Below are 18,830 nucleotides of genomic sequence, written 5' to 3'. Positions count from 1 at the left end.
CAATGTGTTGTTACAAGGCGTATGCTAATCACTCGGAAACCTAGCCCTGACATTAATCTTTCTGCCAGGCTGCACAGGACCAGTGTATATTTGGATACTGCCCCCCACGCGCACATCCACCCTGCTCTCAGGCCACTGTGGAGGTGACCTCTCCTGTCCCAGCCCACACTGGGCACGTCTGCTATAACCCCAAATCACTGGAGACCCCCGAGCAATCACTCAGCTCAGGAACACACAGAGAGCAGTGGATGGGGGGCTACATGCTCTGTGCTGCATTATATATAATATGTGTGTGTATATGGTAGAAATATAATCTGGAGGGAAGGCAGCAAGAATCACTCCAAAAGTGGTGCACAAATAGTGTGTGTAATCTATCCAACCCACGGAATATGGATGGGGCCAGTGTCTGTGTCTCATTGTGGACAGGGAAAGTGATGAGGAAGGGCTCTATGTGTTTCAGAAGATACTCTGTGAAATAATTTGTTCCATAGACATCATCATCCAAAAATCTATTTACTGTATATGTTATATAATAATAATAATAATAATAATAATAATAATAATATGCTTCTATATTCTTATATACTAAGTGTATGTGTAATATAATATATATTACACACAGATGTATATAAAGCAGCACAATTGATATTTAATATATTATATCATATTATATGAATTAAACTAGAATATACATATTTGCATATTAATTTATAATGGCATACATCAAGCTGAAAACAATATCAACCTCTAATGGCTACAGTGTTTATATATGTATTCATCTGCTGTTAGTTTTCCTAGACGACTGCTATTTCTGTATCTTATCTGTGACATTTAGCTCTGATGATATTGTAAAAAAAATAAATACTATTATTTATTTTTGAACAATAAGTATTATTATTAGGGCTAGATGATGCAGATAAGATACAGAAAAAATAGTCTTCTAGGAAAACTAACAACAGATGAGCACATATATAAACACTGTAAACAATAAAAGGTTAATATTGTTTTCAGCTTGCTGTATGCCATTATAAATTAATATGCAAATATGTGTGCGTGTGTTTATAAATTATATATATACATTAAAATAATCTAGATTAATTAATAGATATATTACATTAAATATCAATTGTACTGTATATATATATACCATTATCCTACCACTGCTACATACTATTCTTCTGCTCATCTGCTGTGGAATGCAGGCAGTTGCCCTTGGCCCCGAGCCCCCCGTGCTGGCACTCACCGCCTCTCGGAGGGTCTCTCCCCTGCTATCTGTGCCCCAGGTGCACATGAGGCTGGTCTGCGCTGGGCAGGAGCAGGGAGGCCGCCACCAGGCTGCTGCCTGTCACTGCAGAGCGCCAATGGCAGGGGGGCATTCTCCCAGCAGCCTGCCCACGGAGGAGTGCCTAGCCCCGGTGTCAGTGCGGCCCTGCCCACGTTGCTATTAGAGGGAAATACAGAACTTCCACTGTTGCACCAAGAAAAGGAAGGGTCTTCCTCATCTTGTTCCCCTTTAATTGCGCTGTGCAGCCTGCCCTGCTGCTGCCAGGCCCCTGTCATGGGTAAGTGGCCCTGTCCCCACTGGTGACCTGCACTGGCGGCGGCTGCACTCTGCAGTAACCCATGCACTGCCAGTGAGGTGAGTACCAGCTGATTGCCCAGCACTAACCCCAGTTGGCATGCATCTGTCCACAGAACCTGCCTTTGGAGAAGTCAACCAGCTAGGAGGGGTGTTTGTGAATGGAAGACCTCTGCCCAATGCCATCCGGCTGCGGATTGTGGAGCTGGCCCAGCTGGGCATCCGGCCCTGTGACATCAGCAGGCAGCTGCGGGTTTCCCATGGATGTGTCAGCAAGATTCTGGCCCGCTACAATGAGACTGGGTCCATCCTGCCAGGAGCCATTGGGGGCAGCAAGCCTCGGGTGACCACCCCGACGGTGGTGAAGCACATCAGGACCTACAAGCAGAGGGACCCTGGGATCTTTGCCTGGGAGATCAGGGACAGGCTGCTGGCGGATGGGGTGTGCGACAAATACAACGTGCCCTCCGTCAGCTCCATCAGCCGGATCCTCCGAAATAAGATCGGAAACTTGTCCCAGCAGGGTCACTACGAGTCCCACAAACAGCAGCAGCAGCAGCAGCAGCACCCCACCTCTGCCCTGCAGTACAACCACATCTACTCCTACCCCAGCCCCATGGCTGCTGCAGGGGCCAAGGTGCCCACCCCGCCTGGCATGCACGCCATCCCCAGCAGCATGGCCATGCCCAGGACCTGGCCCTCCTCACATTCGGTCACGGACATTCTTGGGATTAGATCCATCACAGATCAAGGTAAGAGATCCCTGGATCAATGTGATCATCCATAGTATTGAAATAGATGGAAACAGAATTCTGGACGTTAAGCAGAAATCACTTCCTATTGTCTCCTTACAGTTTAGCACTGGTGAAACCCAATGATCACACATCTCCTATCTCTGAACCACAAATATACAAGGATACTATATATAATATAATATATGTGTGTATATATATATATATATATATATATATATATATATATATATATAAATCTTATATAATCTTCACAAATAAAACCTACTTTATAACAGACACCTTTAAAAGAATCAGATTTGCTTAAATCCCCTTACCGCCTGTGCAACATATCTCCAATTATACATATATGCAGAATTATATTTTTATTCATATTTGTAATTAGACAGTTTTCTTCCATCCATCATTGCACCTGCAGTTTATCTTTTACCCATCAAACCCGCATGTTCTTTCTTATTAGTAGCATTTCGAGGAGGTATAAAGCATTTTTGGAGCCCGAATGTTTTAGCAGCAGATTTTGATCAATTATTTTCACATTCTACAAAAATGTCGCATGCAGACACAGATGTCGCAGGGTGTCGGGGTGGCAGCTGCAGCTTCTGTGCAGTGCAGCTTCTCCATCTAATACTTGTGGACACGCTGAGAAAACTGTATATAAGAGAGATCAGGTCTAATCGAGCTGAAGGGTGAAGAAGTGCAGCCCCCAACCTTTCCCTTTTACAGCAGGCCTGTGTCATCAGCTCAGTGCCTGCTGGAAATTAGGGGAAAAAGTTTCACTTCTCCAGTCTGTGCAATCAGACTAAATTTACCCAGACAGGAAGTTCAAATGTCAGATAATTGGTTTCATTGTGAGGCAGAGAGCCCAACCTCTGGGCATAGTGTGCACAGGAGGAGAGAGCTCTGCCCTGCACCCAGAGACTCCCTTTCTGCTTAGTGCCCTGCCTATGATGGATCTCCCTTACTGCGACTTTTATGGTGCCACCACTATACCAGTCCTGGGCTCCAACCAGTCCAGTCCCATCAATAACTAATGAGACCAAGTGCTGTATCCCCTTCCCACAGCCTGGCCCACACTATACACAGATTACCATTTCCTGAATTGGCCTAACATTGCAGAATTAGATTACAAATTGGGAATGTTTGTAGATCCCCCTAATGGTTTCCTCTCTTATTAACACCACATTGGCAGTCAGGCCTCCAAGGGAACTGTCTGGAGTTGTTCCTCTATGTCTCAGATTATTTGGGGAAAAGGATTCCTGAGCTGTGTACAAGGGGTCCTGCTCTGCACTGCTCAGGCCATTAAACTTGGGCTTTGTGAGCAAATTGCTAATTTATTGGAAAAGCATTGCCTCTGACACAGGGACAGCACTTTCTAGTGGGGAAGGTGTGAACTGGTTATTAATAAGGAGGGGAGAAAGGTCCCTTAAGTAGAGTTTTTATTTTTCCTTGTTTATATTTAACAGAGAGCTGGAGACTTTGTCTATAGAATCAGATGAAAAGGAGCAGGAAATGCATAAATAGGTTAATGCAGGTTGTGAATGAGTGCAGAAAAATGTACAATATATACAATATAAATAAAAATATAAAAAATACCAGCATGTAACATAGTAGGAATATATGTGTGTGTGTGTGTGTATATATATATATATAAGTATCAGCATGTAACATAGTAGAAATATATATGTGTATGCGTGTATATATATATATATATAATAAGTATCAGCATGTAACATAGTAGGAATATATGTGTGTGTGTGTGTATATATATATATATATATATAAGTATCAGCATGTAACATAGTAGAAATATATATGTGTATGCGTGTATATATATATATATATATATATATATATATATATAATATATCAGCATGTAACAGTGGGAATATATATGTGTGTGTGTGTATATATATATATATATCAGCATGTAACATAGTAGGAATATATATGTGTGTGTGTGTGTATATATATATCAGCATGTAACAGTGGGAATATATGTGTGTGTTAGTGTGTATATATATATATCAGCATGTAACATCATAGGAATATATGTGTGTGTGTGTGTGTATATATATATATTATATATTAGCATGTAACATAGTAGGAATATATATGTGTGTGTGTGTGTGTATATATATATATCAGCATGTAACAGTGGGAATATATATGTGTGTGGTGTGTTACTGTGTATATATATATCAGCATGTAACATAGTAGGAATATATGTGTGTGTGTGTGTATATATATATATATATATATATATATATATATATATATATATATATATATATATATATATATATGTATTATATATTACCATGTAACATAGTGGGAATATATATGTGTGTGTTAGTGTGTATATATATATTATACATTAGCATGTAACACAGTAGGAATATATGTGTGTGTGTGTGTATATATATATACATAATATATCAGCATGTAACATAGTAGGAATATATGTGTGTGTGTATATATATATATATATAATAAGTATCAGCATGTAACATAGTAGGAATGTATATATATATATATATATAATAAATACAAATATAATAAATATCAGCATAGGAATAGGAGGAATATATATGTGAGTGTATATATATATATATATATATATATATATATATATATACTGTATATATAATATATATAATATTTAGGATGTGTATCATACTTTATTCAATACATTTCATAAAATATTTTCACTAAAATCTAACACCATAATAAATCCTATATAATATAATCAAATATATCACAAATTACAAAAAATCCATATAGTGATAACTTCTAGTAAACTAATCCTACATATAATGACTATTGCAATATATCTTGTCAGCCCCTTTTTATTGATAATCTGCATCTGATATAAGGCTCTGGCACCTTATAGCACAGGGTGACTCCTCTCCTTTCTGCATGTATGTGCTTGGTCTGATGCCAGCTCTGTACCCAGGTGGGCAGCATACACTGAGGATAGGGGGCTCATCCCCCTGATGGACACTTGCAGAGCTTCTTTTCCCAGATCCTTCCTTCTGTACAATCCCGACTGACAGATCTTCCAGCTTTGACTCCATTGTGAGAAAGACTCTGGAAAGTTTTTTCCCCCTCACTGTAGAATAAACATTTCTGACAAATTCTGGAATGCTAAGTATTTTCCATATTTAATCCTTTCTTCAAACACAGGCCGCACTTTATTTTCACCAAATTCTAGGGACTGCAGACTATTTTTCTTGTAGAAAAATCCCATTTTCTTACAAGATGGGAATAAATTAATGGTGTGCTGTAAGTACAGGCTGTCACATGCAGGCCGTGATTAATGAGCCCTGTGATTAATGGCTGCGGCTAATTATTGCATTTTCCCTCCATGACATGTGATTTTCTAATGCAATTTTCAGTATTTATCCAGAAAGTCCACAAAACAGACACTTTTTCGTTTACACTAAAAACATAGTCACTTCCATTTTATTTGCATCTATGAATTTCACACATTGGGGAGAACAGCCTGCAGGATGCAGAGAGCCAAGATACACACTCAGCAGAAGTGCTCCACTCACCGCAAGGCTGGAATAACCTGATCAGATGTGGGGGAGAGCTGGGGAAGCAGGGGCAACCCGGCCTGACACCCACCAAGAGGACACTCAGGGCTTACCACATGCATTATTCATTTCCTCACAATATTTACAATATTCATATCAATCAAATTAAAGAAGTAGATGATAGTATAACAAGAGGGCGAAAGAAATTAGAGGTAGATACTAAAGATGAGGGAGACAGATGGATGACAAGTTATAGATGGCGGGAGGTCAAATCAAGAGATATTAAATAGTAAAACGTCACATAGATTGTGTGTGTATAAATATTCATGTGTATGGAATATATATATATATATATATATATATATATATATATATATATATATATATATATATATAACAAAAATTCTCGGTATGAAAAATATAACATAATGTATCTGTGTATATATATGTGTGTGTATATCTATTTATATATAGTGTGTGTATATTTTTATGTGTACTTACACAAATATATATTTATATATACACAGTGTATAAATACTAAATATGCATGTGTGTATATTTATAGTCTCCGTTTACAGTGTGTCTGTGTATATATATATATATATATATATTTATGTACACATATATACTACACACACATACATACATAAGGACGGATTTATAATGTCTTTCTCATTTCTAAATTGAGAATGGTTTTGGTGTATCTGTATATCCGGTTTATGTGTTTCCAGTGTATTTAGGAGATATGTTGTGTTTTCTGGCATATTCCTATGCAGTTCTCTCTTTAGTCCTTTCTTCAGTCCTCTCTTTAGACCTTTATTCAGTCATCCCTTTAGTCCTTTCTTCATCCTCTCTCGTGTCCTTTCTTCAGTCCTCTCTGCTGTCCTTTCTTCATCCTCTCTGCTGTCCTTTCTTCAGTCCTCTCTTTAGTCCTTTCTTCATCCTCTCTTTAGTCCTTTCTTCAGTCCTCTCTTCAGTCCTCTCTTTAGTCCTTTCTTCATCCTCTCTTTAGTCCTTTCTTCAGTCCTCTCTGCTGTCCTTTCTTCACTCCTCTCTTTAGTCCTTTCTTCATCCTCTCTTTAGTCCTTTCTTCAGTCCTCTCTGCTGTCCTTTCTTCACTCCTCTCTTTAGTCCTTTCTTCAGTCCTCTCAGCCTTTCCTTAATTGTGGTATAATGTATAATGTGGAGGCAGTGAAGATATTGGTACAGTCAGTGACTGATGCTCCTGTGCCCGCAGTCAGTGACACTTCTCCATACCACAGTCCCAAGATTGAGGAATGGTGCAGCCTGAGCAGGAATGGCTTCCAGTCTACCCAACACATGCTCAATGGCCTGGAGAAAGGCTCCCTGGAGCAGGAGGTGAAGTACAGCCAGGTAGGTGCCGCAGAGCCCCTCCTGTCATATCTCACATCTGTGGAATCTTGTTCTAAGATTGTATTTCCTTATCTACTTCATGAATATGTATTTGTATGATGCACAGATAGCAGCACAGTCAGATCTGACCTTATTCCGTCCCAGATCCTTAAGAACGTTACTATTTTATTGTTGTTTTTGATCTAAGTTTTGTATTTTTACTACTTTACATTCTTAAATATCGGTGATTATCGGACTTCATATTGTAAATCCTAGCGGGGCATGCGGAAGGGACTTATACCAGTTATTATATATATATATATATATATATATATATATATATATATATATATATATATATATATATTTACACACATGCCGGCTCCCAGAGATCGGCCCCGGCTCTATAACGACTTGCTCTTACCGGAGACGATCCCGCTTAGCTGCTGCAGATGTGTGACATGATGAATGCACCACATACTATGTCACATCATTGAATTCTATGGATGGGTAACGGATTTGCTATATTGTAATTGAGCCATGCACTCTCAAGACTGAGAAATTGCATTGGCTTAAAATCGGTGAAGCAAATATTACATGAATGATCGGTTAATAAAAGCGTGTATATAATTAGTGGCTCAGTGGGGAAAGGCTGTCAGCATTCCTAGGTCAGAGACCGAAACACACAGCCAAGGGATCTCCTGTATATGGACACAATATTGCATCTGCCACATTAATGCAGAACGCTTTCTTAAAAAAATAAAAAAAAACCATTATATATATATATATGTATATATATATTTATTTATTTATATTATGGATCTACATATGGCATGTGTCTCTCTCTCTCTATATATATATATAAATATAAATATTGTGTGTATATACGTTTTAAGCCAAATTGCATGGATTATAATTGTAGGAGATTTTGTATATATATATAGTATTAGGCTATGTTCACATGTATTTTTGCAGCATTTTTTAATGCAAATTTTAAGCTGCGTTTTACAATACCAGCAAAGTCTATGGGATTTCAGTAATCTCATGCACACACATTGGTTTTATTTTTCTGCCTAATTTGGAAAACTACTGCGTTTTTGCAAACTGCAGCATGCAATTTCTCTCGGCGTTTTCTTTGTCTGCGTATTGGCAGCATTTTTCTTTTAACCCATAGGAAACAATGGATAAGTGCAAAAACGCAAGTATCAGCATTCTTGGTGCAAAGTTGTGTCACGTTCTTTGTTTTTTTGGGGGGAGGGTTTGGGGGGCACTAAACTTTAACAGCATGCTCAAGGGACAACAAAAAACGTAGCAAAAAATAAAGGGGCAAAACCAGCTTTTATGTAGTAGCTTTTGCCTGCAAAAAAACCCCGCAATGTGTGAACATAGCCTTAAGTGTGTATGTGTGCGTATATGTACATATATATAATTATAAAACATATGTATATGTGTGCAAATAAATGTACATATTTGTACAGTGTATACACGGATATGCTGTATTTGTAAAAATATATATATTATAGTGTGTAAAATATTATATGCAGGATAATCATGTATATAATATCTAATGTGTTATGAATACTATTCAGGCATAATTGATCCATATAAGATGAAAAACCCTGAGGCTATATTTATATTTTATGTCATAGTTCTAGGATATGGGTCTTTTATAGTTTTCTCTGTAGTTTCTGGAATCCTTACTAATAATGTATATCATATGTTACATAGACAGAACTTTATATCGTATTATTTTAACATGGTTGTTGAGCTTGTCTGCTTTGTTTAATTGTTTGAACTTATTCTCTATAGAGATGAGCTATATGGGAATATTTATTTCTATCCTGTGCGATATTTATCTAAGATCTCTGATATCTATTTGTAGACAAAGTCCACATTTCTAAAAGCCTGAAACTCTCTTGCTTTGTGAGTGTATATACAAATACACAGAGATATATTTATATTATTTTAAAGCCCTTTCACTTTGTTCTATAGTCAAATATTTAGATTTAGGTCACCTGGAATCGTTTGCGTTATTTGCTCCCAAATAATAAAAAATATCCCCAAAATGTAATATATATTTATTGTATAGATTTGTCTGCAGATAAATCCACATTGATGCCATATGGTTCACTGCAGAAGGAAAACTCCACATAAGAGGGAGCGATCGCCTCTGGTGAAGTTAAACCCTACATTCAGTGTCGATAACTTTTAGAAATGCCTCACTTTGTTTTTCTTGCACCAGTGTGGTGTTACAGGGCGTTTTGTTCTCTATTTATGGCTAAAGCTAAATTCCGAATTTGTGGACACCAGTGCATTGTGTGTTCAGGTGACCCCGGCGCAGTCTGAGTTATGTGATATTTCTGATGGTGGAATGGACACAACATGTTGTCTGTTTCCAAGGGCGACCAAGAGAATTTTAAAAGCAGCGTTAGACATTAATGGGGGAAAATGGGAACAGCACAGAAAATGAAGTTATTGTTGCTCAAAGAAACCAGAGTTTATTTTTATTGAGTGCATTGATTTTAACAGTTGTAACACATTGGAAACATTGTGTATAAATGATTAGAAAATGGAAAATCTGAACCCAAGTTGGAGAGCAGCATACATCTGGTCAGATCACACAGGTAACGCGTCATCTCCTAATAATAACACATTACCCCTATACCAATGACCAGACTGTAAGCAATTTATATACGGCTTGATGCACGTCTTCTGGAATGTCTAACAATCCCAGCTCCATATTATACTATAAAAAGCTATTTTTTTTTTATCTTCACTTGATGCCCACAATTCACACCAATCTTCAGATGCAGCTGTAACAGAGCTGAATATACCATAAACATCACTTGTGATACTATGTATCAATCATGCAGTAATAATAACTGCAGACATTATCCGAAACACCCAGCACTCACTCCTGTAGTCCTTTCCATCCAATCCTTAAATGAAGCTCTATGGGATTACTAGAACACCTTGGGATAATAATCGGAGGATGTGAACCTTGGATGTCTTAATGCATGTAGGAACATTTTCCTCGCTCTGCTATAAGGTCAGGATGTATAAAGAGGAAAGAGGGGAATCCCTTATTATTATTTTGTATTGCTTATATAGCACTATCATATTCCGCAGCGCTTTACATTCATTATCATCCCTGTCCCCATTGGGGCTCAGAACCTAGATTCCCTGTTACTATGTCTCTGGAGTGTGGGAGGAAACCGGAAAACCCTCAAACATGGGGAGAACATACAAACTTCTTGCAGATGTTGTCTTTGGTGGGATTTAAACCCAGGACTCAAGGTCTTCAAAGCAACAATGCTAACCACTGAGCCAGCGTGCTTGTTCCATTATGGTGCTGGGTAGTGCCAACCTGGACAGAAAGGCCCGGTGCTTGGCTGCCTTTCTCACCCCCTTTTCATTAACCATGTGCTAGTTTACCTTCGATGCAATGGTAAAGTAGAAATAGAGATGGCAGTACGTAATCCATTAGTAAAAGGAGTAAGACCAACCTTCATTGGGATTTCTTTCTTTAAAGGCATCCAATGGAAACTGTCTCTATGGCCCATACACCCTCCTCCATTATATACATACACAGGTGCTTCTCAGAAAATTAGAATATCATCAAAAAGTTAATTTATTTCAGTTCTTCAGTACAAAAAGTGAAACTCATATATTAGAGTAATTACAAACAGAGTGATCTATTTCAAATGTTTATTTCTGTTAATGTTGATGATTATGGCTTACAGCCAATGAAAACTTAAAAGTCATTATCTCAGTAAATTAGAATACTTTATAACACCAGCTTGAAAAATGATTTTAAAAATGTTGGCCTACTGAAATGTATGTTCAGTAAATGCACTCAATATTTGGTCGGGGCTCCTTTTGCTTCAATTCCTGCATCAATGCGGTGTGGCATGGAGGTGATCAGCCTGTGCCACTGCTGAGGTGTTATGGAAGCCCAGGTTGCTTTGATAGCAGCCTTCAGCTCGTCTGCATTGTTGGGTCTGGTGTCTTTCATCTTCCTCTTGACATTACCCCATAGATTCTCTATGGAGGTTAAGGTCAGGCAGGTTTGCTGGCCAATCAAGCACAGTGATACTGTTGTTTGTAAACCAGGTACTGGTGCTTTTGGCAGTGTGGACAGGTGCCAAGTCCTGCTGGAGAATGAAATTTCCATCTCCAAAAAGCTTGTCGGCAGAGGAAAGCATGAAGTGTTCTAAAATTTTCTGGTAGACGGCTGCACTGACTTTGGTCTTTATAAAACATAGTGGGCCTACACCAGCAGAAGACATGGCTCCCCAAACCATCACTGATTGTGGAAACTTCACACTAGACCTCAAGCAGCTTGGATTGTGGCCTCTCCACTCTTCCTCCAGACTCTGGGACCTTGATTTCCAAATGAAATGCAAAATTTACTTTCATCTGAAAACAACACCTTGGGCCACCTGGCAACAGTCCTGTTCTTTTTCTCCTTGGCCCAGGTAAGACACTTCTGGCGTTGTCTATTGGTCATGAGTGGCTTGACATAAGGAATGTGACACTTTTAGCCCATGTCCTGGATACGTCTGTGTGTGGTGGCTCTTGAAGCAATGACTCCAGCAGCAGTCTACTTTCCTGTGAATCTCCCCCAAATTTTTGAATGTCCTTTTCCTAACAATCATTTCAAGGCTGCAGTTATCCCGGTTGCTTGTGCACCTTTTTCTACCACACTTTTTCCATCCACTCAACTTTCCATTAATATGCTTGGATACAGCACGCTGAACAGCCAGCTTCTTTAGCAGTGACCTTTCGTGGTTTACCGTCCTTGTGGAGTGTGTCAATGACTACCTTCTGGACATCTGTCAAGTCAGCAGTCTTCCCCATGATTGTGGAGCTACTGAAACAGACTAAGGGACCTTTTAAACGCTTAGGATTTGCAGGTGTTTTTTGTTAATTATTATAATTTACTGAGATAATGACCTTTGGGTTCTCATTGGCTGTAAGCCATAATCATCAACATTAACAAAAATAAACACTTGAAATATATCACTCTGTTTGTAATGACTCTACATAATATACGAGTTTCACTTTTTGTATTGTAGAACTGAATTGACTTTTTGATGATATTCTAATTTTGTGAGGACGTGTGTGTGTGTGTGTGTGTGTGTGTGTATATATATATATATATATATATATAAAATGAAGGACATCGGTGGCCCTGTGTCACACCTATTGTGAGATCTTCTACTATCTTTATATTTGGACACTCCTATACTCCCCATCCTTATCATTAAGCCAAAAAGCATGTTTGTAAACAAATCCCTAAAGAAACAAAGCTTTTCTTTAAGGCTGAAAATATCTTTATTACTATTAAATATACTAAAGACAATATATATGAAATTATCTAGAAGTATATTTGGATTTACTCCCTTTTTGGGGATTTTTTTTCTGCATATTATCAGCAGGGTATTTGGTGTATAAAATTTGCAATATTTTGATTTATGAAATCTCATGCACGCGCCTGTTCTTTATTTCCTGTATTACCAAGACACAGCATGTCAATTCTTTCAGCATTTTTTTCACCACTTTGGTTTTTGGGACAGAGTAAAAATGCTGCAAAAATGCCATGTGTGAACATACCCTTAGGATCTTATACACAGCGACTACTTTGTATTAGGTCACAGACCTCCTGCAGTTCACTTGGCCACAATACATAATATATCAGGCAGTCTGCTCTCAGAGTAAGTGAGAACATTCTATTTCTCTTTTCTGCCAACTAAACAGCAGTGGGGCAGAGCTAGTAATGAGGACATACATATTATACAGGTGGCAAGAGAATGACTTTAATTCATTGACAGACAAGTCCTCAGCCGTCGCGTCATGTAATGTAGGTATGCAGAACTCCTCTTCTCATGATAAGAAGGGTCCCAGCAGGATCCTGTGGATAGATGATAATTTGTACTTGTAAAACAGTCATGTAACATGGAAACACAGGATTGGGCATGCTGAAATTTGATCTGATCTGTCAGGGGCGATTGTAGAGCTTTACGTTTAGGGCTACACTTCCTATATAGGTAACTTATTTTTAGGAGCGTACCTAAATGAAGGCATCTAATTACGTCGTCAACAGATGGGTGAACGGACCGTTGATCATCAGTGTTCTGGATCTGATTTTCATCAGTTTTTATTACCAGTGGAAAAACAAAAACACAAAGCTTCTTCTCTCCAATCCACTGTTAATCACTGACAGCTCACAGATTTTCACGGGCTCATAGACCTGTATGTGTAATATTGCTCCTTGACTCGGATCAAAAATGGACGTATCTCTGGAATTTTTCGGTCCGCAAAAGAACCCACTGACATGTGAACAGCCCCATAGACTGTAATGGGTACGTGCTGTAGCTGTGGAAATCACAGATCGGACACAGATGTGACTCACGGACGCCGGAGTGAGGCCTAAGGCTTAGTTCATTTGTTCGGACATTTGTCTGTGCCTAACACTTAGCAGACAAAGAATGCGTCATCTGTTACATCAGTCATGAAAACACAAGTAGAGAGACCCATTGATTATTATGGGGATTATCCGGGTTCTGCATGCAGGACTTTTTTTTCCATAAAAACTACAAACTAAATGAACCCCATAATAATGAATGGGTCCCTGTCGTTTACATAGCTGATGCAATGGGTCACTTACTCCATTTGTCTGTTAAGATGGAAGAGACAAATAGAAAGTCCAAATGGACAGGTAGACTGAGCCTTAGTTAAAGGGGTTGTCCAGTCTGCAATCACTCTATGTGGCTGCTGAGTTGTATATTCCCTGTGCAGGTGGCTGGTCATGTGCCAAGTAGGCTCTACTCCGCCTCGTAATGTTCTAAGGGAGGAAAGTCTAGTCCGCATGTGACCACAAGTTTGCAAATCACATATATGTTCACAATGCCGCCCCCCCCAGGGAATACAGGGGAATCATGACTGTGTGCATTGTGACTGCAGACTTTTCTTTTTACACTGGACAACCCCTTTAATGATGTACATTTTGGTTTATTTGATGTCACTTCTGCATTACTGCTGTAGCCCAGTTTGGTTATGATTCTTGGAAGAGTTAATCCTCAGGCCGTTCTGCGTGCAGACACATGGGAGACATTGGCGTCTGCTTGGCACATTATTGAGGTGGAGAGCTTTCAGGCTTCACAATTTAATTAGTAAAATATGATACAAGTCTGTATTGTCGAATGTCTCCTATTAATTTGCTGCTATTTGGTACAGAATGAAGCAGCTGGTGACGTAAACTCCATTCTGTGCTTAGAACGGTGATGTCATCAGTCACAACCAATCAGATGCTTGCTTTCACGTACACGGTGTCATATTGGCTACAATAGGAAACAACATTGTTATTTTTATCACTTGCACACAATGGTGAACCATGAAGCTGAGAAAGGAATATTCTGGTTTCAGCCCATTTTTTTTTTTTTTTTGTATACTACAAAGTTCCGCAGTCCTCACAGTTAGCAAGTTCTCTGCTTGTAGTCATAGAATGGGATTTTTTATGGGTTAGTCCTGTTCTGGAATGGCGCCCCGCTCCTTACACAAAGAGCTCTTACTTTCCCCCTTGGGGGATTATTGGACCCTAGACCTCCAGCAATGATAATATGTTGTCACATGAGACTGCAATTGGAGTCACGTGTCTGTATGGCGCAACCTCACTGAACACAGGGACTGGCGGAATCTGGGGAAGGGCTGCCATGGTTCACCCAATAGATGTGCTTAGTGAGTTTTCTATTCTTTTAATAATTTTATAATTATGTCTACTGTGCTGGGGAGGTAATCAACAGCAAGTCTCCAACTGGATTTTGTTACTTATCTCTTAATTAAAATTAATGAGAAAAATTGTCCCCCAAAAATCTGTAAATTAACAAATTGAGTCTGTCATAGTAAATATGCAGTCTAGTTTGCCAGCCGCCTGTTAGGCTACTTTCACACATCCGTCGGTACGGGGCCGTCGCAAACCGTCGGCCCGACATACGTTGTGCTAAATTTAGCACAACGTGGGCAGCGGATGCAGTTTTACAACGCATCCGCTGCCCATTGTGAGTTCCGGGGAGGAGGGGGCGGAGTTCCGGCCGCGCATGCGCGGTCGAAAATGGCGGACCCGTCGCACAAAAAAACGTTACATTGAACGTTTTTGTGCGTCGCGGCTGCCAAAACACGACGCATCCATTGCACGTTGCACGACGGATGCGACGTGTGGCCATACATCGCAATGCGTCGCTAATGCTAGTCTATGGAAAAAAAACGCATCCTGTGGGCAACTTTGCAGGATGCGTTTTTTCTCCAAAACGACGCATTGCGACGTAGGCCATAAGACGGAAGTGTGAAAGTAGCCTTAAATAGCAGGAAAAGTTGAGCAGATGCCTATATATATATTGGACTGGCCCACAGGAGAAGGGGAAAATTTTCCGGTAGGCCCCTGTGTAGGGCTGCAAATGAGTAGTGCTATTACACTTGATTCACAATTTGTAGAAAAAGATATAATATAATCATTCAGTAAACAAGCTAGGCAAATTCCTATTGCAAGAAGCAAAAGTAAATGTGTGTACTAGGGTCCGGTTATTTTTGTATGTAGCTGAAAAGTGGGCCCCAAAAATCAATGTTACTGTTGAGCCTTTGCCAATCCAGTCAAACACTGTATATACATACATAAATTATATATATATCTATATCTCCGGCAAAAATTGAGAGATAACCACATCAAAACCCTGTCATGGCCAGCCCAATCTCCAGACCTGAACCCCATTGAAAACCTCTGGAATGTAATCAAGAGAAAGATGGATAGTCACAAGCCATCAAGAAGAACTGCTTACATTTTTGCGCCAGGAGCAGTGTGAAAGACTGGTGGAAGGCATGCCAAGACGCATGAAAGCTGTGATTAAAAATCATGGTTATTGGACAAAATATTGATTTCTGAACTCTTTCTGAGTTAAAACATTAGTATTGTTGTTTCTAAATGATTATGAACTTGTTTTCTGTGCATTATTTGAGGTCTGAAAGCACTGGGTTTTGTTATTTTGACCATTTCTCCTTTTCAGAAAAAAAAATACAAAATTTATTGCTTGGAAATTCAGAGACAAGTTGTCAGAAGTTTATAGACTAAAAGAACAATTTACATTTTACTCAAAAATATACTTATAAAGAGAAAAATCAGACAAATGGAACATTTTGCGGTGGTCTCTTATATTTTGCCAGAGCTGTATATATAATATGTGTGTGTGAATGATTAAAAGATAAGATTATGCATAGAGAGAGTGAAAGTGTGTTTCCTCACTTTTTGTTGTTGGAGTGCTGCTGCCTGTTTTTAATTAATTTTGATCTTTCTGCATATGTATGCGTATTTATATAAGATTTGAAAGCGGCACTAGCAAACCGTTATGATAATCGGGTGCCAAACCTTCCAGGCATAGCCCAGTCTTCAAAATAAGTAAAAATAGAAAATTGTGCTTTAATAGCCCATTGGGGCGCAACATTTTTTTGGTTCTACCAAGAACCTTTTTAAGCTGGCTATTAAAACACACAATTTTCTATCTTTGCCTAAATGGTGTGCTACCTTCTTTTGTAACTAAATATGTATGTATGTATCTCTATTGAGAGATGAAAATCAATTAAAAAAAGCAGGACTGCATGCAAAAAGTGAAGACACACTCTTTCATTCTCTTTTTATGTATAGTCTTATATTTTAGTCATTCACATCCCTGTTCATTCTCGGTTTAGGAGTCCAATGGGTGGTCCTGATCACTGACTGACCACTATCCCTCTACATGCTCATACACTAAATGTTGCCATATTTTACTATTCCATTGAATGTATCTTGGTGGGAAACATATTTCCCTAAATGCTTCTGGAAGCGAGGGATTGCTACCGACATGAAGCCAGCAGGAATAGGGAATTACTGGCCGGTGGCAGGAAATATGTAACTTCAAGCATTTGGTTGATCAAAATATTGAATAAATGATTCTGGGGTTCTACCCCTGCAATGCTCAATTAGGAAACCATCGAAAACAAAGGGATTAGTGGATGGTTTCCGCATTGCTGAAAGTATCGAGGCGTATATCCCGGTAAAAGTTGAATGAGGTGGTGGTTTATGCGACGCGTTTTGAAGTACCGAGTTATGTTTTCTTCAGGAATGACCTAAGCATGGAAACGGTCCACTAAACCCTTTGACTTTGATGTCTAATGGTCACTTGCTGCACCAGATGTCTAACATTACATGCCTTCTTAACCGATTTATCAGGCTAGTTTAATCTGAGCATAAAACTTGTGTCTCTCAGATAAGACCTTATTTTGCGCTGACTTCTCCTACAGCTCCTTCAATTGGGAAAACAGTGAGTCAATTTCTGGAGAAAGGACTGTACACGTAGACATCTAGAGAAAGCACTCAGTAGTCATAGACGCGTGTATTGACTTCTAAGCTGACACACCATTATGTTGAACATCCTTGTGTTGCTCATAGCAAACCCTTTGGAGACCTTCCTGACGTGCGAGGCTCTGCCTCTTCACCAACAGACCGTCTGGCTGCGTTCAGGCGCTGCACCCATTGAATATGGTCAGTTAGGCATGGTGAAAATAAACAATGTATGGCTGAGAGAAGTCAATGTAGCAAAGTGGAATTGTATAAATACATACTGTATATACTGCAAGTATGTGGTTAGCTACGTGATCTGGTATATGCAGTAAATCTTATACTGGGCGTATCGATTGCTGTCCCTTCCCCTGTGTATATACAATATCTACAGTAACCTTTGGATATTCATTAGCTTTTATTCTAGTTATATAATATATTTACTTTGATAAAATAAATTCTTGTACTAAAAAGTTTTTTTTCTTCTATATAAACATCCGCAAAAGTAATATTTTAACACTGTAACATGTAAGATCAGTTTTACGCCAGTTTCCCACATTATTTTTTCCATGGTCCATGTTTTTTTTCAGTATACGGGACCCATTTTTGGTCCGTGTGTCAGTTTCTATGATTCTTGTTCCATCTCTTATTCTTGTATGAAGAAAAAAAAAATCTTAGTTTCTCCTGCCCACCAAAACTAAAATACGGACAGCCTAGGGATGACATCCATGTAATATCTTATTTTCCACGGGGCAACGTGTTGCAAAGTAGGACATGCATGTGTGCTTTTTTTTTGTAGGCAGTCAGTCATGTAAAAATGCACATTCATTATAATAAGTTCATGGTCTGTCCAGAAAAATGATGGATAACACATGTAACAAAAGAACCGATGTGGGAAACCGGCCTTACAGTATTTAGCGTTTTTTGCTGCTGCATAGTTTTGTTTTACCTATATAGTTTTCTGCTTATTTATCAGCTTTCTTGATTTGTGTCTATATCGGTACATCACCGTTGTTACGTGGATCCGTGAAATTACTTTACATAGGGTGTCATGTTCCCACATTTTAACTCTTAAAATGGTAAGCTTGGCATCTTAAATGGTTCCTGGAATCAAAAAATATACCCCTATTAGAATGATGGGGTGTAAGTTACTGATAGCTGTGGGTCCAACCACTGGGACCCCAGCAATCTTTTAAAATGGGGATCTGAATAACAGGATACCAGCTCTACAGGGTCATGTCTTG

General features: G+C 38.9%; 1 protein-coding gene across 1 annotated transcript in view; it reads left to right on the top strand.

Moving 5' to 3' along the window:
- The first annotated feature begins 1,445 nt into the window (after positions 1-1,445).
- The window catches only part of PAX9 (paired box 9), a 46,977-nt gene continuing 29,592 nt past the window's right edge, over positions 1,446-18,830 (top strand). Inside the window, exons 1-3 of the mRNA XM_077262666.1 lie at positions 1,446-1,562; positions 1,696-2,331; positions 7,105-7,241. Of these exons, the coding sequence (XP_077118781.1) occupies positions 1,559-1,562; positions 1,696-2,331; positions 7,105-7,241 (777 nt within the window). The 5' untranslated portion in view covers positions 1,446-1,558. The remainder of the gene's footprint in view (positions 1,563-1,695; positions 2,332-7,104; positions 7,242-18,830) is intronic.

Source organism: Ranitomeya variabilis, chromosome 1 (assembly GCF_051348905.1).
Source record: "Ranitomeya variabilis isolate aRanVar5 chromosome 1, aRanVar5.hap1, whole genome shotgun sequence".
NCBI lineage: Eukaryota > Metazoa > Chordata > Amphibia > Anura > Dendrobatidae > Ranitomeya > Ranitomeya variabilis.
Note: the sequence above shows the minus strand (reverse complement) of the source record. Positions and strands in the feature narration are given on the sequence as shown.